At 42.5% G+C, this 24,926-nt stretch overlaps 3 protein-coding genes across 37 annotated transcripts in view; 2 read left to right on the top strand and 1 right to left on the bottom strand.

The window, feature by feature from the left end:
• The window catches only part of znf740a (zinc finger protein 740a), a 28,291-nt gene extending 18,780 nt beyond the window's left edge, over window positions 1-9,511 (top strand). For 20 of the 33 annotated variants that reach the window (XM_089010410.1, XM_089010409.1, XM_089010413.1 and 17 more), the window contains 9 exons: window positions 582-665; window positions 1,008-1,091; window positions 2,341-2,424; window positions 2,739-2,822; window positions 4,058-4,141; window positions 4,482-4,565; window positions 6,123-6,206; window positions 6,545-6,663; window positions 7,286-9,511. In XM_089010410.1, the coding sequence (XP_088866536.1) occupies window positions 582-665; window positions 1,008-1,091; window positions 2,341-2,424; window positions 2,739-2,822; window positions 4,058-4,141; window positions 4,482-4,565; window positions 6,123-6,206; window positions 6,545-6,663; window positions 7,286-7,459 (881 nt within the window). In that variant the 3' untranslated portion in view covers window positions 7,460-9,511. The remainder of the gene's footprint in view (window positions 1-581; window positions 666-1,007; window positions 1,092-2,340; window positions 2,425-2,738; window positions 2,823-4,057; window positions 4,142-4,481; window positions 4,566-6,122; window positions 6,207-6,544; window positions 6,664-7,285) is intronic. The other 13 variants (XM_089010420.1, XM_089010414.1, XM_089010416.1 and 10 more) reach the window with 13 other exon arrangements.
• A 757-nt stretch (window positions 9,512-10,268) lies between these two features.
• Window positions 10,269-12,470, top strand: LOC148890272 (single-strand selective monofunctional uracil DNA glycosylase). The gene is made up of 2 exons (XM_089009363.1): window positions 10,269-10,661; window positions 11,309-12,470. Exons 1-2 carry the CDS (start codon window positions 10,359-10,361, stop codon window positions 11,873-11,875), a joined length of 870 nt encoding a protein of 289 aa, XP_088865489.1. The 5' UTR covers window positions 10,269-10,358; the 3' UTR covers window positions 11,876-12,470.
• A 1,320-nt stretch (window positions 12,471-13,790) lies between these two features.
• Window positions 13,791-24,926, bottom strand: part of LOC148890271 (retinoic acid receptor gamma-A-like) — a 46,796-nt gene continuing 35,660 nt past the window's right edge. For all 3 annotated transcript variants that reach the window (XM_089009360.1, XM_089009358.1, XM_089009359.1), the window contains 6 exons: window positions 23,420-23,568; window positions 21,430-21,735; window positions 20,535-20,711; window positions 20,226-20,430; window positions 19,969-20,127; window positions 13,791-17,291 (listed from right to left, as the gene is read on the bottom strand). In XM_089009360.1, coding sequence (XP_088865486.1) covers window positions 16,948-17,291; window positions 19,969-20,127; window positions 20,226-20,430; window positions 20,535-20,711; window positions 21,430-21,735; window positions 23,420-23,568 — 1,340 coding nt within the window. In that variant the 3' untranslated portion in view covers window positions 13,791-16,947. The remainder of the gene's footprint in view (window positions 17,292-19,968; window positions 20,128-20,225; window positions 20,431-20,534; window positions 20,712-21,429; window positions 21,736-23,419; window positions 23,569-24,926) is intronic.

The following is a 24,926-nucleotide window of genomic DNA, read 5'->3' as shown; positions in this document are numbered from 1 at the left end:
ATCGATATGAATCGGGTGCCTATCACGATCTATATTGATATTGAATTATCGCCCAGCCCTAACAGATCAATAAGAATTTTTAGATCAGTCCTCTACAGTATTTTACAGTGTTCCTTTTTATGTCTGATTTTACATTGCAGATGTTACATTATTACATATTGTGCTTAGCTTGACAACTGCCTAAAATTGTCTAACCTGCGATCAGCGTTGAAAAATAAATCTAGAAATGAGGCAATCTCTTATTCTTGGTGAAATGTGTCCATTTAGGACCTCAATTCCTTTGGCTATAAAGGTTTATAGGTTTGCAGATTGGTTCCTTTTGCTCTCTGGATGATTTTTATTGTCCTTCAACATTTAGAAATTGGACCACTGACTGTAGAATTAGCATCCATAGTCGTCGAGCAAAGTCATGTCGAATTGGAATGGCAGATGTACTTCCTCACCTGGTGGAATCTGCAACAAACGAAGCGCTGATTAGTGCATCAAAACTTTACTGAACAATTAGTAAAGTTTAGCGGCGATCATTTTCGGCAGTTGAATAATTTCTTTTCCACGCTAAAGCTGGTACTTTGTGTGCATAGGGGTGAAGCCGTACGCTTGCACCATGTGTGACAAGAGGTTTTTTCAGCGCTACCACCTGGCGAGACACAGCCTCACTCACATGGGTATGCGCCTACCAATCTTAAGACAGTCACACTGTTAGGATGCTGCAACATTTGTTAAATGCCTTGTCTTCTGACACGTTGTTGATGGGGCAGATTTAGGGTATCCTCACCACTGACTTTATTGACTCGCGTAAAGTAAGTGGATCAGAAAATAGTGTCATTTCCCTACAACCACCTTTTTTTAGCTCAGCCTTTGCCCATGGCATTATTGTTAGGGTATGACATTGGTTATTAACCACAAACATCAATTCAGTCCGGATGAGTCGCTTTTCAACACTTGACGATTTCTTGTTGCTTTCGGCGCAGACACACAAATTAATGCTGTTGATGCTCTGCATTTAGGTGTGAAACCTTATGCTTGCACCATGTGCGACATGAAGTTTTGTCAGCGTTACCACCTGGCGAGACACAGCCTCACTCATACGGGTATGGGTCCGTACATCGTGCCCAGTACATTCCGTGTGTACCTTTCCATTTTTCAATTCACTTCAGGAAATCACGTGTGTGTAGTTTACTATATCGGATACGGAAATAGAGGATATATATATTTTTTTAATACATCCGGATACAGCGCTTACTACAGTGGACAGCTTATTGTGTTATCAGGTTAGAGGGTGTGTGAAACAGTAGTCCCCTGTGACGTATGAGTTTAATTTGTCTTGTGAAAATGTATTTATTCCTATAGTTGTGAATACATTTGCTTTACAACAATGTATTAATTGAAAATAAAACCCATAGGAACAGATTAGCTAATATGTCATGCGCTTTGTATTCCTAGAGAGATCAAATGTAAAATAGACAAATCAATACTTCAGTGGCTGGTATTAATAGTATTAGGGACATCGTATTAGTTACATGTTCTGTACCTGTGACGTATGAGGAAAAAATAATTTAAAGTAGGGCTGCACAATATGTTGTTATCAGTCTATTGGCCCATGCACTATACATGGGTTAATTCTCGGGGTTTGCTTATTTTGAAAAAATCCTGAGATTATAAAAATGGTAATTTCTTTTTTGGAATATTTGAAATATCGCAATCATCAAACGCCCATTTCACATGTTTTTCCAATATCACGCGGCCCTACTTTAAACGGTTTCAAACTATACAAACATGGGCATTGAATGCATGTTCAAGGAGGTAAAGAAGGCGACGGGTGGCCTTGTTGTTTGGATGTGCCAAAAGTCATACTTAAAACTCATTGACAGTTATGACATTTGAAGAGAGCTAATGTACTTTTTTAAATGGGGATACAACTTTGAAACCATAACCAACAGGTTCTCTGAATATATTTTGTCGTTTGTTTTATTTGGTTACTTTCAAGATCCTGATTGCTGGTCAAGTACATCTCTTAATTAGCAGTGGTGAACCCCCACTGATTGATTAATAACATATTTGGTCAAACTTGCTTCTTTCTGTCAGCCTTTTTTGTGATGTTGAGCTTGCTGTGGCTAGCGTGTCATTTACCCGTCATCGTGTTTGGATTAGATCACAACATTTAAAGCCACTCTAGCTAAATCTGTTCTGCTAGAAATGTCCACAGATTGAGATCTTGTCGTTGAATTAATTGGGAAATGTGTGGTTAATAACCAATAGCGTAGGTATGTTTACATAATCGGAAAGTGCAAAGTGAAGCACAAAAATCAAAACATTAAAATGTTGCTACTTTGCATTTAGGTGTGAAACCTTATGCTTGCACCATATGCGACAAGAGGTTTTTTCAACGCTACCACCTGGCGAGACACAGCCTCACTCATATGGGTATGCGCCCACCTTGCCCATGACACTTTAAATCACATTTGACTTAAATGGCATCACACACCACTCTATGTGACGCACACCTAAATTCTGATTATATCTGCAAATACATTGTAGAAATACAGCTGTCGCTCATCACTTTCTGGCCATTGGAAAAAAAACACATACAAACAATTAGAAAAGGCTTGCTATAGTCCTTGAAAATGTTGGTTTACAACCCATCAATTCTAAGTAGAGTCGCACATTGCGTCACTGTTGGATTGTGAACAGCTAAAACCGAAGTCTGAAAGTAATACCTGCAATACCTCTGCGTTTAGGTGTGAAACCTTTCGCTTGCACCATGTGTGACATGAGGTTTGTTCAGCGCTACCACCTGGCCAGACACAGCCTCACTCATACTGGTATGCGTCGATTGCACCTGCCCCTCAATTTTTTCAACCCTCTGCGCCCATCAAACTTTAGCACACAGCCTCATTTAAACTATTTTTTTTAAATTAAAACCACTTATGTTCACTAAAAAAAGCAATTGGTAACATTAACTCATTTGCTGCCATTCCCGAATTCATTCTAGAATTGAAAGGTGTGACGTGTAGCGTAGTTTCTGAATTTGTTTGGGTTTTGGATTTTCTTGCGGGGGTGCCATTAAAGCGCTGGTCAGACCTCTGGCAATGTTTTTCCCTTCCACAAAGGGGCAGCATTTGCTTTTCGTCCATGTTAGCGCTTTGTTCCAGCTTCAGCTGTTGTTAAAGAGCAATATAAACCAATATGTATGTTTTGCATTGTATTTTGTGCAGCCGCCCCCATATCAAGCTAAGATGACTCCGGACCCATATAACTTAGGAATTAACTATTTTGTCTGATGAAAGAACAAAGTGTAATGTTTCTTACGCTGCATTGAATGCTTATATAGTCCTGAAACTCAATATTCTGTGGGTCCTGCAATTTGAGTGAAAATGACAAAAACCCTGGCACTGGAGTGGAAACATTTTTGCACATCGCCTGGCAGTAAATGAGTTAATGTTACAGCTGCGTTAGTTATGCAATTGAAGGTTATCGTCGTCAATAAAATCGAGACCACTCTCCGATGATATTGTAGTGTGTTTTCACAATGCAACAGTTGGAGCCCGAGATGCCAAGCCCTATAATTTCCCAGAATGTCCAGGATGGCCGAGATCAGCCTGATCCTTGACATTTCCCAGCACGTACGGGCCCTTCATATTTCAAAATAATGCATCCTCCATTGTCTATGTGTTATCTCGCCACAAAGTCTGCCAGACACATCATTTATGCGACACGTCTGCGTTGCGAGCTCATGCATATGAATTTACAATGTGGCTCAGATCACTTGTACACTCTGTAGTGGTTGTGCTGATTTTTGCCTGCTGGGCATTTCGGGAAAGCATGGAGGATTGGCATATCTCTTACTGGTAGATGCGTGAATGAAATGACCGGTTGAGAAACCGCGCCATGTTATCATGATGGCGGTGTTGTTTTTGCATCGCTCAGAGACTGAACGAAATTTATTTTTGTGCATGAATTGGCAACTGTGTGGTTAATAACCAATAGCGTCGGGATGTATAGGGCGAAGAATGAAAATGGAGCCTAAGTCATGTAACAATTGCCACTTTGCATTTAGGTGTGAAACCTTATGCTTGCACCATGTGTGACAAGAGGTTTTTTCAGCGTTATCACCTGGCGAGACACAGCCTCACTCATATGGGTATGCACCCGCCCACCTAAACAACGACACTGACCCAACTTCCATGATTATGGATTCTGACTATGTGCCATAAGGCGGATTTGCCCGCGTTCCAATCAGCGTTTTCCGCATCACGTTTGAACGCCAGATAAATGCAAACAAGAGTGGAGTGCGACATCATCAGCTCATATTGTGATAGCCGTGGATTTAAAAATTGATCAAACACAACTTCAATTTAGTTCTTGGATTTGAGCACTGAAACGCGGTTAACAACCCATCAATGGCAATTTGACGCAATCGATGGATGATGGAGACCAATGACAAAGTCTTGAACATTAATGTCTTAATGCTTTGCGTTTAGGTGTGAAACCTTTTGCGTGCACCATGTGTGACATGAGGTTTGTTCAGCGCTACCACCTGGCCAGACACAGCCTCACTCATACGGGTAGGCGTCCGTACACCTGCCCCCCCCCTCTCATCTTTCCAGTCAATCTTTCCGAGAGCGGAGCTTACACACAGCCAGTCATGCAAACACTTGTTTAGAGCATTCCCTGTAATTGTTACAAAAAAAAACAGCTACCGTGGGGCTTTTTTTTTTACTCGATTCAAGCTAACATCACCAGCCAACCTGTTTTGATCACCACACATGCTCATCGCAGAACCCCCAAATGTAGATTTTAGCCAAAGCGCGTCTCAGATGTGGATTTATATAATCCTCCGTGTCGTTGTAATTAGATTTGCATATTAGATTAGAACTAGTTATGGGAGTCTCTTTTCCTTTTGTTCCATTTTTAACACAAACAGAAAAACATAGTGGGGTTGCTCATACTTTATATTTGTAATCACTCCAGTTGAAAACGCTCATTTTTGAGAGCTGAGTCACATTTGTAGCCCGAGCTCAGGCTTTTTCGCATCTCCATTGAAATACCGTATTTTGAAATTCAGAAATCTATTCCCAGAAGACATTTTAACATTTCAACTTTTTTTTCAATGTATAATTTTATTTATTTGTTTATTTTTCTATGACACCTCAGTATAATACATTCAGGATAGATGATTTTTTTTTCAGGGCCTCTGCCAATTATTAGTGTTCAAGGAAACCATTAATATTGATATTTGGAGCTGATATTTAACAAAAGTCATTGATGTGATTTTTTTAAAGAATACAAACTCCGAATTTTAAATTTTCTTTAAAGGATTTTTTTTAGGCCAATGTCTATGTTCTTTAAAATACCTAATATCCGTTGACACTTTTCTTCAATTATTTCTATTTTTCTCTTATTTTCACAATCGGCTGGGAGTATCACATCTTCCGGTGTATAAGCCGCACCTAAAAGGCTTCATTTTTTTCCAAAGATGACCCTGCGCCTTATATGTGAAGTAATATTGACCCAACAGGTCTCACAAATATTGTCAGCAGCCACCAACTCCCATTTCCCCCTGTAGAAGAAGTGGTGCGTAACCTCAGCATCTACTGTAGCGCATTATAATGTGATGTACCTTATATTTGGAACACTTTTATAAATTATATTTGGGAAAACGTTTTTCATTCATTGAAGGTGTGCCTTATAGTCTGGTGTGCCTTATATAGGGAAAAAGTTTGAAAATACACCATTCATTGGGGGTACGCCTTATACACCGAAAAATACGGTAATCTCAGTGAGGAATCATTTTGACCCCGATTGACCAAATAGGTCCCCTTACCCCTGAAAGGACTCCATAAATATACACATTAGTACTCATAAATGACCGCCTGTATGAATGTGGCAGAACAAACACAAAGGCTCTTCTACAACATATAGAACACTTCATTCTTAATCTGCCGCAGTGCGCTTGACATATTCTGTGTTCCAGCTGTACCCACATAGTTGCATGTGTTCACATTTCCGCATTGCGTGCGTGTCTGTGCGCGTGTGTACGTGTGGCAGAGGTGATGTTGCACGTTACTTGACCTTGTGTGGTGCGCGGCGGGTAGGCCTAATACGCTGCTCTGTGTGTGTAGGGGTGAAGCCGTATGCTTGTTCCATGTGTGACATGAGGTTTATTCAGCGTAACCACCTGGAGAGACACAGCCTCACTCACACGGGTATGCGTTCCGTTGCCGCGCCCCACCACTGCCGCCCGCTACATGGCACCTCGCAACCTCCACTTTGATGGGATGTTGAACCAGCATCAGACGCAAGCCCAGATGCTGTTGCATGCATCTGGGCCATGATAACTCCACTCTGATCTACACATAATGAGTTGATGAGCAGGCCTTTTGACCATCCAAACACGTATTAGTTACAGATAAGGCTTTCCGCCCACTCACGCTGCAACGCTAATCCTCAAAAACAAGTTTGACACAATTTAATTGTGCAAAGAAAGAAGGGGAAAAAACGCGAATAATGACGCATTGACTGTGTTGTGTGTGCTTTTTGCTAGGGGAGAAGCCGTTTGCGTGTGACATGTGCGATATGAGGTTTATCCAGCGCTACCACCTGGAGAGACACAAACGCGTGCACAGCGGCGAGAAGCCTTACCAGTGTGAGCGCTGCCAGCAGGTGAGCACAACGCATAGATAAGATTTTCAAGAAAAAAAATACATATTTTCTTCAACATCAAATGGCTTTACAGCTTTTTGATCTGGTCGTAGGCCCGTTCGAGATATGTTGAATGTGCTAATTCACTCACATCATTTGACATTTAAAATAGTTTACAGATTCAAATCAATTTTCTTGCTACGCTATTTTTTGACAACGTGCATTTAACTCATTCACTGCCATAGCCGAATTTATTGGGGAATTGAAAATATGACGTGGAACGCCATTCCCAAATTTGTTCGGGTTTTGGTTTTTCTCACGCGGGTGTGCCGATAAAGCGCAGGTCAACCCCTGGGAATGTTTTTACCCTTCTACAAGGGGGTAGAATTTGCCATTTGTACTGCTGCCCCCACTTGCACCTCATATTACCCCAGACCCGTATAACTTAGGAATTAACTCTTTTTTTTCTGATGGAAGAAAATGTTTCTTACGCTGCATTGAATGTTTATGTAGTCCTAAAACTCAATGTTTTGTGGGTCCTGGAATTTGAGTTTCTGCACACGTCTGGCAGTGAATGAGTTAAAGATGGCACAGGTGTGGACCGCTTGACTTGACAAAAATCCACTCGCCGTGTTTCCAAAAGAACTTTTCCAGGACGGACCGTCTGCTGCGGCACCGCCGGCTCTGCCAGGGCCGCGGCGTAGCCAAAGTGGAGACCCAACCGTGTTGTGAGCCGCGCCAGTATGCCCAAGAAGCGCCGCCCGCCCCCCCGACCTGGAGCCCCATGCACCCCCCTCCGGGTCGTCTGGCCGTCTGACATTCCACATTGGCTGCGTCTAGCGGGCCGCCACACGCAGGCCAGGCCAACGGGCGCGGCGCTCGCTCGATTCTGATTGGCTCGAGCGAAGACTGACCATGCGGCTCCAGTCTTGGATTACTAATAACTACGGGACATTTGTTGCTTTCGTTGTAACTGTTTCTTTTCTCCCCACCATATTTTTTTAATGAGACTTTTCTGTGACGAAGAGTGTTCCTGTTTTGTACTTACTCGGTTTTTATTGTTCCAAGGCATCCATATTTGTTGGTACTCTGAAATGACAGCCTTTTTCTTTTTAATTGACATCCAGGGACATAGCTGCAAGGAAAAGCATTTCATTGTGTCACTTCGGTCCAAATATGGCTTGCGTCAACCAGATCCCGCCGCTCGTGGCAGCTGTGTTTTCAGTTGATGTCACCATGGCAACGGTCGCTTGATCAGGACTCCTTTGTTTAAGCCATCTGGTTGACCGGCATTCTTTGCCTCAAACAACATTAGAGGTACACTGTCTGTAAATATTGCTATTATGTGTTTTATTTTTTTCCCCTCCCTCCAAATGGTCAAGAATTACCTACAGTCGTGTTATTGTTAACCAGGACTTCCATGGAGTAGGTGATGAGTGGGAAATCCCATTTTGGCCATGCGTCGAATCCCCCACCCTTTTCTGTTGCGTGTACGCATCTCCCCCCCCCTCCCCCCAGTTTTATTTAGCCTTTTCCTTAATGTTTTATTATTGTGTATCAGATGTATCTACAAAGACAAGGCCGTTTTTCTGTCACAATGGACGCTTCCCCTGTAAACTGTCGTTGGTGGGACAGAAAATGTCTTACGCCATTGTCGCTGATGGGGAGTCACGTGATGTGTCATACTGAAGGAAGCCCGGTCTGGTGAAATCAACACTCGGCTGCGCACTAACCATTGCCTTTTTATGCAGATATTATGTGCTTGGTGTGTTTTAACAGGTGTATGTCATACCATTGGGTGTAGCCTTAACAAGGTGCGATACACAAATAACCATTGTAATGCTTCAACATTATCGTAACACGTTTTTTTGTTGTGCCGGCAAAGGCAGAGAAAAGCACCACGGCCGCTTAACTTCCTGCCGATTTATTTCTCAAACGTGACCCTCCTCGAGTTCTCACTCGCCATCTTCTGATGAAGAACAGCTTGTGTGTACATAAGACGTCCTTTTGGTTGACTGAATGTAAGATAGGGGCAGTCCCGGAGTAGATGTGTATGGAATACTTCGTCGATTGCCAGAAAGAACATTCATGCTTTATGTTCAATGCTAATGAACAGTTGATTTTTCTTTGCTGTGGTTACAGTTGACAGCCTGACGGAGGGTCAGGTTAGAGGACACTGCACAAAGCATGCCGCTGGTGCATAGTGGCAATACAGTACTTGTCAGTTTAATTTTTAATTGGACCACGCAAAAGAACCCTGACGTCGCAATCGCTTGTTTTTAACATGGACGTTTTAACTTCTCACTCGGATCAAATCGTGCGTCTGAGTTTTATTTCAAGTACCTTTTTATTCTAAAATTGTAAACACTGGAGTGATTGGGGGGAAAGGCAAACTGAGTGATGAATATTTTTGTTCCCTTCAAACTGTAATCTGTTTTAGACAAAGCCTCTTCCTCCTCAGAAAAGATGAATAGAAGCATTTTTGATCAGTACAGTTGACAGCCCACGAGGAGGGTTTGTTCTAAGAAAAAGATTCATTCTAATGCAAAGGCCCTGGTATTTGTAGTAAATTATATTGATCATGCTATTAGGAGAGCGATGACATAATGGTAGCTATCACAGATTAGTTGTTTTCTTTTTTTAGTCTTGCATGCAGTTATGGTCCTCAGTTGAAATAATAGAATCTTGATATCGATTATTTTGTGTAGAAAAATGAGTGCAAACAGGTAACTTCCTAAAACTGTTACAATAATTATTGTAAAATGGGCTAACTAATAATGTACCCTTGTGATCCAATTAGTTTCAACCGTATGGAAATCGGAGGAGAGGCTTCTTACTATTATGCTGAAATAAAAACATTTGTTAAGGACATTCGTGTCATTTCTGCAATTGCTCACGTGTGATTATATTTACCATTTGATTTTAGTTATGTAACGTTTTCACCTCTGTTCAAAAGATGTTTTTTTCAAATATGTTCACCATTCGTGATCTTCTGATTAATATTGTGTTTATGGAATATGACTTAACATAAATCACCAGTTTTTAATCCATAAAATGAGCAGCCATTTTACCACTTGCCGTGGAAAGAAAATGGCAGATTTACTCAGCGTTCAGGGAATTACCAATCACGGCCTTGCTTGGAAACGTCACGTGACCCAACGGAGCGACGTGATTTGTCGGTTTATTGAGCAAATGTGATGTCACTTTTGGAAGTTGCAAGATGGCCTCCCTCTGAAATTGCGAACAATAATGGGTGGATTTTCCAACGTCATTCGAATTTCACACACGCGATATTAATCAGAATCCCGATTTCAGGCTCGTGACATATCCTAGCGGTCTTTGAGCAGTACTCTGAACTGGTTGCCATTTCAACATGAAATTAAATCAATTCAACTGCTACAACAGCAATATTTCTGACATTCTTGAAATTTCACCAGTTTCGGTATCTACACGCTGAACTGTTATGATTTGATTTTCAGTATTTCTTCATTTTAATCAAGTGTCATATCTTCAGCGTGTACGCAGTTTGTATTCCTTCTCATCTCAGCACGGAAGTGGTACACATTCCATGCCACGAGAGGGCAGTACTGCACTCGAGTAATGGTTGTCGTCTTCCGTAAAACAAGACGAACACAGGAAAGAAATAGATCACAAAACAACAAAACGAGTATTTTCGAAATACATATATGTATATTTATGCGAATTAAAAAAAAACAATGTCGAATGACAGTGCAATGTCGCGAGGTGATGGGAACGAGCGTGATTCAAAAGAACGCGTCGCATTGAAATGGACTCCGCAGCCGAAAGCGACCCCATCTTGCAAGTTCCTACAGATCGAATTGGAGCTCAACGCGTACCTCCGTGGGCTCAGCTTTGAAGAACCCGTACGTTACGTGTACAACCCACTCGAATATGCGTGGGACACGCATCGATGCTACGTGGAAAAATACTGCCAGGCCGGCCAGAGATGTCTGTTTTTAGGCATGAATCCTGGACCATTCGGCATGGCCCAGACGGGGGTGAGTAGGTCCGAAAAATACCAGCAGGACGTTCAGGCTGCCTGATGACGTCACTGGTCGGCTTCACGATATGCTATACAAAATCGGGAACGTCTACATTGTATTGATTTCTTTTTCATTAAAAAACTGAAATGTTCACCATGCAACATTTCTTGTTTACGGTTATCACAAATGATACTAAAAGGAGATATTAATCCAATCAACCAACGAAAAGACACCGTGTAATGCAGTACACTACTGTGTCAGAAAACTCGGAAGGCCCCCGTGAAAGTAAGAAAAAATACGTTAATCTTGCAAAACAAAATCCAGATTGAGTGTCATTTGCATGATGATAATTGTAATGATGAATCTTCAATACTATATCGAGAAAAAAACTATCCTAAAAGTAGAGTTGCGTTATGAGAATAAAGTTATTTGTCAAGAAAAAGTGGCATATTTTTAGTTATTATATGCTGTATTCAAGAAAAATCATATTATGATAATAATATTAATAGTACAATAATAAAGCTTTATACTTTTGGATAAAAGTCGGACATTTTGGAGATTATTTACATTTTTTTAATCTTTAAATCGTAATATTATGCTGTATTTGTCATATGGTGAAATACATACATTCAATTTGGAAATCTCCATCTCATCTCTCACAGGTTCCCTTTGGCGAAGTCAAGTCAGTAGTTAATTGGCTGAAGATCACTGGCGAAGTCGGTCGCCCTGACAACGAGCATCCGAAGCGCCGCATTAGCGGCCTGGCCTGCACTCAGAGCGAAGTGAGCGGTGCCCGCTTCTGGGGCCTTTTTAGAAAGTTGTGCGGCGAACCTGCGGCGTTTTTCCGCCATTGTTTTGTGCACAACCTTTGCCCTCTTATTTTTATGAGCGGCGCCGGGAAGAACCTGACTCCCCCTGAGCTCAATGCCCGTGAGCGTGAAGAGCTACTGCGCTTGTGTGACATTGCCCTGTGTCAAGCCGTGGAGGCCCTCGGTGTCTCCATGGTGATCGGTGTGGGCAGGGTGGCGGAGCAGCGGGCACGCCGCGCTCTTGCCGCAGCTGGTATGCACGTGCGAGTTGAGGGCATCATGCATCCTTCTCCTAGGAACCCTCTGGCCAATAAAGGCTGGGAGAGTGTAGCTAAAGATAAGCTAGCAGAACTAGGCATCCTTTCTTTGCTTAGTAACAACACATTGTCTGAATCATCTCACACTCAAGAGACTTTATAGCAGAAAAGCTCATTTGGGTGGATGGTGAACTTGATCCCATTAATTCTGGGTGAGAAGCATTCTGAAAGTGTACAGAAATATATGTTTTTGTTACAGGCCGTTGTGTATGCTCTTATCTGTACGCTCATGTTGTATTACAGTATATGATTTATATTAGCGACTTCACGTCTTTTCCCTAGAATTTAAAGGACAACCGACACCATTTTTTCGTTTCCTAACTGACATCAGAAAAATGTTTTAGAGCATCTAAAATACCCAAAACACGCAGTATGATTGTCATGATGCTAAAAGAAATGTTAAATAATTTTGTGTTTCATGGATTTTGGATGGGAGAAAGGTGCGCATTTCTCCCCATCCAAAACAGTTGAGTTGGGCGACCACTAATTGACTCTGAGAAGGTGATTGCAACCACCTGGGAATGGCCAATTGCCGCTGGGACCTGATTGGCCAGAAGCTCAGGTGAAGCACCTTCAAAGCCAGCCTGAGCCAGTCACTTCGAGGAGGAAGAACAGGGACAAAGGACAACCTGGAGAGCAGTGTTACCTGGGGTCTGCCGAAAACTGATATCAACTTCAAATAAAGAAAACTCACAATACCCTTCCTGCATCTGGCTGAGTTAACTTTTATCAACTTTCCACCTGCGTGCTGTATCGCCGCACGACAATGATATTTGTAGTCAAATGCAAAAAAACAATAAAAATGACTTAAAGTGTCCAAAAACTACTTCAAAATGACTCCGGAAATGGCGAGTTTCAGAAGGTCCCGCCCCCTTGTTCGTGACGTCACGCCAGGACGTCTTGCTTTGCTCGAGAATCAAAACAATGGCTTCAGATTCGGAGAAGATGCTTTCTTGTTACTCATCCAGTTATGAATATGATTCAAATAGTTCTGAAGAGGAAAGCATAAATGTTTGCGATCGATTGAAGAAGTCCTTCCGTCTCATTTTGAGGCATGTGGACTTCCATGCAGCGCCCAGAAAATGCACAAGATGGCGCCCAAGCTCCATTGGAAATGGGCTGATTTGTCTGCTGTGAATTTGTGTCAACTAGTATCAAATAGTAGTCTTGGTGCAACACACAACGATTCACCATCACTTTATTTGTTTTTTCCTTCTAATTTCGCCATCAACACGAAGTTTTCAGACCAAACAAAGTACCCAAAATGTATTGTGTGTCGCTTTCTCGGTGAGGGGCGTTCCTTCAGTGACGTCACGTCAGGCATAGTCATCAACTCGAAAACAAGACTTCCTTAATATTCAGCGCGAGTCTTAAAACGTAAAATATAAAATAGCTATATGCGGTGGAATCTTTGTAAAATACGCTCAGCAGAAGTCATTTGAAGACATTTTACAAATTATGGACACAACTTGTCCGGAGACGTCGGTTGTTCTTTAAGTGATCCACTGTATTGAATTGATCCTTTTATGAATGCTTCATACAATACAATGCATATTGCTTTATATAGCGCTTTAACAACAGCTGTGAATGAATGTGGATATTTTTTTAAAATCTTTTTTTCCCAGCTGTAAAATAAACAAACCAAAATTTGTAATTCAAGAGAAAATAATCCCTTTGCTTGAATTGTTTTGTCAACACTTGGCTTCCACCGTGTGACAGGGTTGCAGAACTCTTGTGTGTAATTTATTAACAAAGCTCACGCTTTCATTTACGGCTCACTTTTTTTTATTGTCAGGATTGAAGTATGATATTTTACACCACTTCTGGCTTGATCGTGGCATTAATATCGATGCGGTTGCGTTCAGAATCCGTTTTTAAATCCCAGCCATAAAATGAAAAGCTTTATGAGTGTGTGGTAAATGTGACTCACTTTGACATTTGTCTTGGATTTTTTTTTTCATGGTTTGCATGCACATTTATTATTTGAAAGACAAAATAAATACAGTTGCACGCCAACAGGTGTGAAAACACAAAGCGCCTTTTATAAAAACAAAAAAAAAAGCACAAGATAATAACAAAAGAAGCAAACTACATAGACAAATTTAATACATAAAAAGAGACAGATGAGCCCAGTCATGAGATGTTTCAATCTCTTTCCATGGAGATGACGCAGGAGGTCAGCGATTATTAAAAAGAGACATAATGAGATGAGCTTCAATAGTCAATATTAAATATTCTCCGTACATAATACAACGCCAAAGTGTCACAACCATCAAGGCGATGGAATTTCAATGAGCCAAAGTTTTTTTGATTTGTCAAAATGGATACGTTTTGCATACAGGGGTCCCCATCAACTTTGCGTGTGGATTTTGTTTTATTGCACTGGCTCAAGTTCAGGAAAACAACAAAAGAAATCAGACTTTATTGCCCCGGTGTTGAAGATCTTGTCTGTTTAAAAGCTAAATTTAACAGTGCAAAAAAAACAAACTGGTTTTATTCTTTATGACATTCAGAGGAAAGCCTTTTCTTTCCTTTTTACAAAATTACTCATTATATTCTGTACATTCAGGCTCTGCACGTGAGCACGACATAACAGCTCGAACTGGGAAGATGTGATCAAAAAGTAATATTTGGCATCAGAAATATGACCACGGTGTACTGTGTGTGCGTTTGTTCGCTGTAAAACATTTTAGAAACTGGATGTTGAATGTAGGTGGTTATAGGGCTAAAATAGGTAAATCATATTTTTTCTATACATTAAAAACAAGAAGAAAAAAAACGCACTCACACCTGAGGATTGCTCTCATGATGAAAAGTTCAAAATGACTTGTTCTGAGTCTTTATGGCTTAACCCTACCAAACCCTAACCTCATTATCCCCAACTCTCCGAACCTCCATCACCCCAAGCCCCGCAACCCATTCGTAACCCACTAACCCAAACCCTCAAGTGTAACCCTAACCTTCACCCTTAAACTCCGAATCCCAACCCCCCAATCCTTCTAACCCTAAATTATAACTCTTACACCTACCCTAAATCCCTACACTCTTAACCCTAACCCTTAAAGGACAACCGACGTCACTTTTTTGCTTCTTAACTGACATCAGAAAAACGTTTTATAGCATCTAAAATACCCAAAACACGCAGTATGATATTTTTTGGTCAAATGCAAAACACCAATAAAAATGACTGAAAGTGTCCAAAATCTACAAAAAATGACCCCGGAAATGGCGAGTTTCAGAAGGTCCCGCCCCCTTGTGCGTGATGTCACCCCAAGACGTCTTGCCTTGCTGGAGAATCAAAACAATGGCTTCAGATTCGGAGAAGATGCTTGCTTGTTAATCATCCAATAATGAATATGATACAAATGGTTCTGAAGAGGAAAGCATACATGTTTGCAATCGATTAAAGAATTTATTCCGTGCCATTTTAAGGTATCTGGGGGCGGGAAATGTAGCATAAAGAGGCAGAAAATGGCGACAAAGCTCCTGTAAGGAATTAATCAGCCCGTTTCCACAGGCTGATAAATTCCTTACATGGAGCTTTGTCGCCCTCTTCTGCCTCTTTTTTGGTGCTACACGAAGTTTTCAGACCAGTCAAGTACAGCCAAATGCATTGACGTGATGGAAGGACTGCTACAATGTGTCCTTTTTTCGGTCAGGGGCGTTCCTTCAGTGACGTCACGTACGGACTCGTCACCAACTCAAAAACAAGACTTCCAGAATATTCAGCACGAGTCTTAAAACGTAAAATATAGCTATACGTGGTGGAATCTTTGAAGGCGGAAGTAGTCGCCGAAACATGTCAGATATTTGAACACCTACACTGTCTGTAAGTAAAGAATCTGCTTAAAATTAGATATCAAGTAGACAGGATGAACTTAGTACAACGATTACGGGAAAGCATAAATGTTTGCAATCGATTAAAGAAGTCCTTCCAGATCAATTCCAGCCGTCCGGACTCCAATGTAGGGTCCTAGAAAATGCACAAGATGGCGCACAAGCTCCATTGGAAATATGCTGATTTGTCTGCTGGGAATTTGTGTCAACTTAACACCCTCTTTTTGCATTTTCCCGCAATTGGTAGTCTTGGTGCGACACACAATGATTCACCATCGTGTTATTTATGTAGTTTTCCTTCTAATTTCGCAATTAACATGGTGTTTTCAGACGAAAAAAGTACCCTAAATACGTTGTGTGTCGCTTTGTCGGTGAAGGGCGTTCCTTCAGTGACGTCACGTCAGGCAACGTCATCAACTCGAAAACAAGACTTCCTGAATATTCAGCGCGAGTCTTAAAACGTAAAATATAGCTACATGCCGTGGAATCTTTGTAAAATGCGCTCAGTAGAAGTCATTTGAAGTGATTTTACAAATTATGGACGCAACTTATCGGCGGTGTCGGTTGTCCTTTAATCCTAACTAACCCAAAACCCTTATCCCTAACACTAACCCAACACCCAATCATGATACAATGTTGAGTACTATAACTGACATGGAAAGACGTCTGAGCACATTTTTGGTATGTTCAATGTCCAGATCAAGCCAATTTATGAGAGCAAATAGCGTTTTAGCATCCGGACTTCAAACCGGGGTATCCCCAAAAAAAGTCTGAAATAGCTCTCCATGTTGACATTATCAACGGTTTTTATCTTTTGAGTCAGGAATCATTGCACTTTTGTTTTTGTGGAGTTACATTTGTCTGACATTCGTGTCCAGCGATGGGAATCCAGAAGACGTAGGCACTTTTTCATTCCAAACCAACAATCGCTCTGCTGTCTCGATTCTCATCTCATGGTATCAAAGTTAGCCTAGCATGTTTTGAGAAGATGCTGGAAGACCTTAGCAGGTTGGGAGTCCTGCTCTCCGTGATGTGTGTGAGACACTTTAGCTTTGAAAAATAAATGGACAAAAAAAGCTGAGACAATACATCATACGAGTTAGAAAGTAAAAGTAGCGTTTCTTGTAACCCTTGAAAAAAAAAGAGAGATGTTTTTAATACAAGCGTAGTCCTTTTCCTGAGGAGGGGGACATTCCTCACGTCCCCCCCGCCTCCCTCCTGTCACTGCGGACCACAATGAGTCGCTTGTTGAGTGCTTTTGCTTCATCCCTCACTCCCTGTAAACTTTGCAATTCTTTTAGAAGAGCCCAATGGTGCGAGGATGAGGACGGCGCCGTCCTACTGCGTTGTCCCACTTTTTTTGTGCACGCTCGCCGCCGCCGTCGCGTCCCCCCACGGCTCGGCATCACTGTCCGCCAGCCGCTCCCTGTCCTCGTCCCAGTACTCGTCCTCCTCGTCCTCTTCTTCCTCCTCCACCGTCGACTCGTACGCGGGCTTCTCTTCCTGCTTGATGGTCTGAACGGCGGGCGGCGCAGGAGCTGTGGCGGCGGCGGCGGGCTTGGCGGGGCTTTCCGCCGAGTCGCTGCTGTCCTCGAAGGCGTCTGGGTTTTCCAGCATCTCCCTGATGAGTGGCGGCATGGGGCCGGGGATCTCCATCTTTAGTGTGATGGCTCGCTCTGCACCTGAGCGCACAGACATGTCGTATGACGCTCAATGTGAACTTTCACCATTGGCAGCAAAGTGCTACTTTTACTACAACTATGGCGAAATAGTAAATTTTGGCCACAATTTCGGCAAAATTAGGCCCCGATAAATGGTGTACAGTGACTTTTCGTCTTACAAACGTCAAATTTCTGAAAATTAAACCTTATAATAAGCGCTATTTTCATAATACACACCCACCACGGCTGGCGGAGTGATCTTCGGCGGAAGCACACGACCAAACAGCACCAGAGGTTAAGTTACCAACAGTCCTTATGGAAGGTGACTCTCCTTCCATAAGCCATCAACGACCACCAAAAAGGCAAATAAAACTTTATTTTGCACCACAGTTTATTTCTTTAATTGCAGTCCTCGTGTAATGCGCTTCTCTTTCCAAACAGCAATTCCTTTTGACCTCCAACGCCATTCCATCAAGCCATAAATGACCACAACAAATGTAAATAAAGTGACTTTATGACACAATGCAGTGTATTTCTTTCATTACAATACAATAGCACATTTATTATACATAGAATAAGGTATGTTGCGTGTAGTTTTAAGGCTTATTTAGTTGAAAAGTATAGTTTATGGAAACCCGGGAACGGATTATTCCCATTTTAATGGTTTCCTATGGGATTTTTTTTTTTTTAGATACACACTTTTCGCCTTACACACTCTGTCTGGGAACCAATTAAGTTCGTAAGTTGAGGTCTCACTGTATTTTCAAATTTGCTCCATATATAAGGCGCACCTTTGGGGGAGTTGTTGTTTTTTTTGGCCCTCATTTTCATGTATCGGATGTTTATTTTGGGGGTAATTTGAGTTTTTTTTCTCCAATGCATTTCAATGGGTGTTAATTACCGTATTTTCCAATCTATAAGGCACACTGGAGTATAAGGCACCCAGCCCCAATGATTGGTGTATTTTCAGACTTTTTCCATATACAGTAAAGTCTTGTTACATCGATATTCAAGGGAGTCCGAAAAAATATCGACATAACCGGGACTATCGATATATCCGACCCTGTTTGCATGTAATTTTCTCCGTGCGTGCATCGAAATAGTATCGATATAACCGGGACTATCGATATATCCGATATCGAGACTTTACTGTATAAGATGCACCGTAGTATAAGGCGCACCTTAAATGAATGACAAATGTTTTCCAAATATAATAATTCCAAATATAAGGCACACCGCATTATAAGGCGCTATAATCGAGGCTGGGGTTACGCATGACTTCTTTTACAGGAGGAAATGGAGTCGTGGCTGCTGAAGGTGGTTTTCGAGACCTGTTGTGGCTCAATAACACCTCACCTATAAGGGGCACCTGTGTATAAGGCGCAGGGTCATCTTTAAAAAAAAAAAATCAAGGCAAAGGGGTGCATCATATAGACCGGAAAATACGGTAGTTTTCAAATTTGAAGTAAAAAATAATGACTGTTATTGTGGTTTATATATGACAAATTTAAATTTTGGTTGGGACTTCTTCTAGCATCATGGAACTTATCATGCTTGATTTGCTTTTGCGGGCCGAATAAACTCATGTTGCGGGCCAGATTTGGCCCCCGGGCCTTGACTTTGACATCTGTGATGTCGATCATTTGATAGGTGTTGTCTTGTTGTCGTGATATCAAAATGTGAACGGTGTAATGTCATTTTAAAGGACAACCGACGTCACTTTTTTGTTTCTTAACTGACATCAGAAAAACGTTTCATAGCATTTAAAATACCCAAAACACGCAGTATGATATTTTTAGTCAAATGCAAAACACCAATAAAAATGACTTAAAGTGTCCAAAATCTGCAAAAAATTGAGCTGCGAATTGGGCATTTTCAGAAAGTCCCGCCTCCAGTTCGTGACGTCACGCCAAGACGTCTTGCATTGCTAGTGAATCAAAACAATGGCTTCAGATTCGGAGAATATGCTTTCTTGTTACACCTCCAGTTATGAATATGATTCAAATAGTTCTGAAGAGGAAAGCATACATGTTTGCAATCGATTCAAAAAATTATTCCATGCCATTTTGAGGCAACATTGGGGAGAAACAGATCACCGGAAAAGAGGCACAAAATGGCGACCTCCTGTGGCCACCTCCGTTTCCACGGGCTGATAAATTCCTTATATGGAGCTTGGACACCCTCTTCGGGCGGTTTTTGGGTGCAACACAAGGTTTTCAGATCAAACAATACAGCAAAATACATTGACGTGATGGAAGGACCGCTACAATGTGTCTTTTTTCGGTCAGGGGCGTTCCTTTAGTGACGTCATGTACGGACTCGTCACCAATTCAAAAACAAGACTTCCTGAATATTCAGCGCGAGTCTTAAAACATAAAATATAGCTATTTGCGGTGGAATCTTATTAAAATACGCTCAGTAGAAGTCATTTGAAGCCATTTTACAAATTATGGACACAACTTGTCCGGAGACGTCGGTTGTCCTTTAAGCGTCTATTTATGATATTTAGGATTTCAGAGACTATCTTTAAACAAAATATCGCTATTGTTTTTTTTTTTTGGGGCAACTTTGTAAGCGATGGGGAAAAAAATGCATCTCAACGGCAATCAAACTTTGTATCTGTATCAAACAAATATGTATCTGGTGATTCCTGGATCAAATATGAGTCGTATGCGGTTAGCACAGGTGGCAAACTGACCTTTGGTGCTAATTCCTCGCAGGTCGGTGACTTTCATCAGCATGCGCGGGAACATGTGAGGCTTGTTAGGACGTCGGCGGCGTGTGTAAATCTTCAGCGCCTCCAGCAGCGGCTCCTGCAGCTTGTCCACCTTCCGGGGTTCTTCCAGGTCCATGCGGTCTGGGGAGAAGGGGGGGGGGGGGGGGGCGAGACGGCGTAAACGTCTCGCCAAAGGGAGGTGGAAAAGGAGATGTGACGAAGATGGAGGGTCGGCGTACCTCCGCAAATGAGACAGATGGCGCTGAGGAGCCCTGTCTCGGTGTCGTCCATCTCCAAGGGGAGCAGTTGCCCGGCGAAAGCGAACACCAAGTCTGTGAGCGGGCCGAAGCCGGCGTTATGCATCTGGGTTCTGTTGAGGGTCAGGCCATCGGAGAAGGTCATGGTGTCTTGCTCGGGGGTGTAGCGCGTGCATATCCTCAGCATCTGAAGGCGGGCAGGGGGGGAAAAAAAGTTGACACCGGAGGACGCTCGCTGGTAGACGTTGACATTATTTTGATGTTTCGGTGTAGGTGCGGTCAGGACTGTACCAGGATGTCCAGGCACGCCGACTTGAGGAGGGTGATTTGGTCGGCGATGGTGAGCGTGGTGAATCCCGGTAGTCGCTTGGCAAACTCCACAATTTTGATGATGCATTTGGTGGACAACTCGCTGAATTTGTCCCACAGACCCAAATCCAGCTGGACTCTGTGGTCAGAGCTGGAGTTCTGGATAAAAGAGGGAACGGGAATGGGTCAGCTCAGGTTTGGTTCCGCCTCTGCCGTGATATTTTGCTCTTTTCAATGACATGTTATGAAAATAATGTCATGATGTGCATCTTCCGCCATATTTATTCGAGCCTGCATAACTTCCTAATCCGCAGAGTGAACCAAGTTCATTCTTGGAGCCATCTGTTAACCTTGATTCACTGCTTACTGGAGACTTTCTGGAGACAGACTGATAAAAGCTAAATATTGTTTTGGAAAAATGCAGCCGCGATGTTGTGCCATTGGTCTTGATACCGCCCTTCTGATGAAATAAATACAATAAAGTCTCATTATATCGATATTCTCGGGAGTCGGAAAAAATATCGATATAACCGGACTATCGATATATCCGATCCTGCGGCATGTAAATTTTCTCCTTGCGTTCATAGAAACAGTATCGTAATAAGCAGTACTATCGATATAACCAATATCAATATAACGAGACTTTACTGTATGTGATTGTCTGTAAATGATGCGTGTCCGGAATATTCTGCAAATAAACCCTTGAAAGATACTGTTCATCGACTCCGCCTTTATTTGGATAACCAAAATCCTCATCATCCGATATTAACGAAAGGAAAGAAGGCCACTCTCCTCCAACAAACGGCGACCCCGACGTGATATCAGACTGAAGACAACCAAAATGGTGCCATATCGTCATTGTTGCAATAAGACTCACCGTGGTGTATTTGCCCAGCTGGCACAGAGACGGAAACGTCTCCTTGTGGGCTTTGCTGACTTTATTGACCAGTTCCTCGAGTTCACCGCTCAGCTCGTAGTTTTCGGGCAGCACTACTTCCTCTTTCACGTCTTTTTTCTTCTTGTTGCGGTCGTTCCGCACGGCTTCTTTGGACATGCCCACCTCGAAGCATTTTTGCAGCCGGCAGTATTGACAGCGGTTGCGGGTCACCTTGTTGATCTGGCAGTTCTTGTCTCGGTGGCACGTGTACACCATGTTCTTTTGGATGCTGCGACGGAAAAATCCCTGAAGGAAACAAACGGGTAGAGGCTGGGGTTACGCACGATGACTTCTACAGGGGGGGGGGGGGGGGGGGGGGGAGTCTGCTGACAGTAGTTCTGGCTCAATATTACTTCACATATAAGGCGCACCTGTGTATAAAGGCGCACGGTCATATGTGGAAGAAAATCAAGGCTTTCGGGTGCACCTTATACACCAGACAATACGGTATATGGGCATTTTGGCTATTCGTGGAACCCGCCGGCAAGCCAATTGTGGCAAATAACTACCGTATTTTTCGCATTATAAATCGCAGTTTTTTTCATAGTTTGGTCGGGGGTGCGACTTATAAATCGGAGTGACTTATGTATGCTTTTTTTTTATTACTGTATATCATTTCACATGTTATTTTCACATTAAACCGCAAGAGCGCAGAGAAGAGGAAGTGGCGCCTTGTCTACCTGCCGAGTTGGGGGAGTTATTTAAAAGTGACACAGAGGATGAAAATTTCCTTGGATTTGGTGATTTGGAGTAAAACATGATATTTTGGTAAACTTGTTAGCATGTTCTTTGTGCTAGAGTTATCTGAATAGCTCTTGTAAAAGACTGTTCTGGGTTACCAAAAAGGAGGTGTGTCCATCGGAGTTGCGTAGAGCAAGAGCTGCGGTGTTATGTTGGAAAAAAAAGAAGTGAAACGGAGCCTGATGTTCTCTATTTTAATTTAATTTAATTAATTTATTTTAAATTGCTTTTCAACATGACATGTATGTTGTTTGGTGTTGGATTTTATCAAATAAATTTTCCCCAAAAATGCGACTTATCCTCCAGTGCAACCTATATATGTTTTTTTCTTCTTAATTATGCATTTTTTTTTTGTTGGTGCGACTATAATCCGGAGCGACGTATAATCCAAAAAAGACGGTACACAAAATAAACGAATTCTAATATATAGATTGGATGGATTGGTCCATATTGAATTCAGATCAGGGATCGTTTTTTTTAAAGTCATTGATTAATGATCGGGTTCTGAGGTGGCACCAAACCAAATTAATTAATGTAAAGGAACTAAGTTAAAGTGATACTTATTAACTCAGTTGATTGTCGTGGAGGGACTCAATTTAGCCTGGGTTTTAATCGTTTTCTTTGTCATACATGTTCTTTTCCTGCGGTGAGTGGCGATTGAAAGGTCGAAGCTCAAAAAATAATTCCTTTTATACCAAATCCAGCACCGAACCCAGCAGACATTTAAACAGCTTCTTCCCCCAAGCCATTAACTCTTTGAACAGTAGCCCCAAATGGAACTATTTAGTGCCTCTTTGCAATTTTCTGATGATACTAGTGCAGCGTGTTCTACCGGAAACACATTCCTTGTGTGTTCTACAAACTTGGCAATAAAGATGATTCTGATTCTAATAATAATTGCTTTGCACTTTGCTGCTGTGAAATGTAAATTTCTCCATTGGGAGACTAATAAAGGCAAATCCAATCCAATCCAATTGTATGTATCACTTATGGTGGAAATGGCGACAATGTCATCACCATTTTATTTTGGTTATAATGTCTTTTTTTGTGAGATTGTTCTGAAGTGGCTGCTCGGTGTCAGTTTATTGTGCCACACCACGTCGTACTAGCAAGTCCCCACTAGAGGGAAGCACACTACTACCTTTGATTCAACCGTGCCTCGGATGCACTTTTGACGTCGTACTCGTACCTTGCAGCCCTCGCAGGAGCTGACCCCGTAGTGGTATCCGGACGACTTGTCCTGGCACACGAAACAAGGCTTGTAGACGCGAGGCGGCGGCGGTGGAGAAGGCGAGCTGGGCACCATCTCCTCTGAACTGGTGCTCTGCGTCTCCACGGCTGCATACACAAAAAAAAGCAGCATTGAACTTGTGGAACATTTGGCATCGTGTGGTCAGCGGGACCAGACGGCCATTTCAGAAGAAAAAGATCTTTTAAGAGAAAAGGGAGGAGGGTGTCTGATTGACAGGACGCACAATTAGTTGATGGCCAGATGGCTCGGCTGATAAAACGTTTGATTGGCAGCTGAGATTTGATTGGCTTCTCCATTTACGAGCCAACAGGGGGAGTGGAGGTGGGGGCATTCCTGTTGACTTTTTCTGGAGTTTTGTGTGCGCGTTTGTGTTCACAAGCCCACATTTTTATGTGAAAGGCCATCCAATGCCCATATACCTCGAGGCCCATGTGAACAAACAAAAGCTGGAAGTTTATGAGGCTCAGCCCCCCTACCCCCCCCCCCCTCTCTCTTTCTCGCTCTCCGAGGGGAAACTGTATTATGACAATTACTAAACTCAGAGGCCGCGTTGAAAACAAACGAAGGGATCAAGCTTCCTTCCCTTCCATCAAATTCTCAAGGAGGACTATCAGGCTCCTTAACGTTTGGAGGCGATGACTGAAAAAGTAGATTGTGTCTGAAAGAACATGGCTTTCAACTTTCACCTTCGCTCACCCCAACTTCACCTTCCTCTTACCCATTCCCACCCCTCCTGCTGCCCACCCCCTTGTTTCCTGGCCCTAAATTCCTCAGCGCAGGCAGGACGAAGTTTAATAGTTGCCCAGGCTTACAAGCGGACCTATAAAGGTTGTGTCTGGGATGGGAAGGAGACCCCCCCCCCACTGCCCCCCGGCCAGGCTGACGACCCCTTTATTGGCATCCAGTCACCTTGGGCAGCTATTCACACATACAGCTCCGTCCCCGCATCCCTTCCTAGTAAAAATTAAAGAATCCGGGGTCAACCCCCACCTGCACCCCTCAAAGTCACCCCCCCCCCTCCTCATATCACCTTCAGTGCCCAACCAAATGTGGACACCCCCCCCCACCCCCTCACCCTGCTGCAGCAACCCTAAAATGAACCCGTCGTCCCGTCATTAACAAGCGGGGCAAGGTTTCAAAACGCAAAAGAGGTTTGAAAGCACAAAGGAATAATCCAATCAAAACAAAAGAATGACAAAAAGGAAAGAGAAGGAAGGAGGTGAGGGCGAGGACACCAACTTCCCATTGGACAAGAGCTTCAATCAAAGCTTGCTCATTTAACTTTGACCTTGGCTCAAGAGGGTCATTGCTAACTACTTGCCCAGCAGGCACTTTTCAAAGTTCAATGTGTGTGGAAGTGGCATTAAACAATTTACCCTTATGTCCCATAATGACATGCGCTCACTACGAAACGAATGCAGTACAAAAACGGGTTACAATTTTT

The sequence above is a fragment of the Hippocampus bargibanti genome, linkage group LG12 (assembly GCF_051943395.1).
Source record: "Hippocampus bargibanti isolate YZ-2025 linkage group LG12, ASM5194339v1, whole genome shotgun sequence".
Classification (NCBI taxonomy): domain Eukaryota; kingdom Metazoa; phylum Chordata; class Actinopteri; order Syngnathiformes; family Syngnathidae; genus Hippocampus; species Hippocampus bargibanti.
The sequence above is the reverse complement of the archived record's forward strand: the minus strand, read 5'-3'. Positions and strand labels throughout refer to the sequence as shown.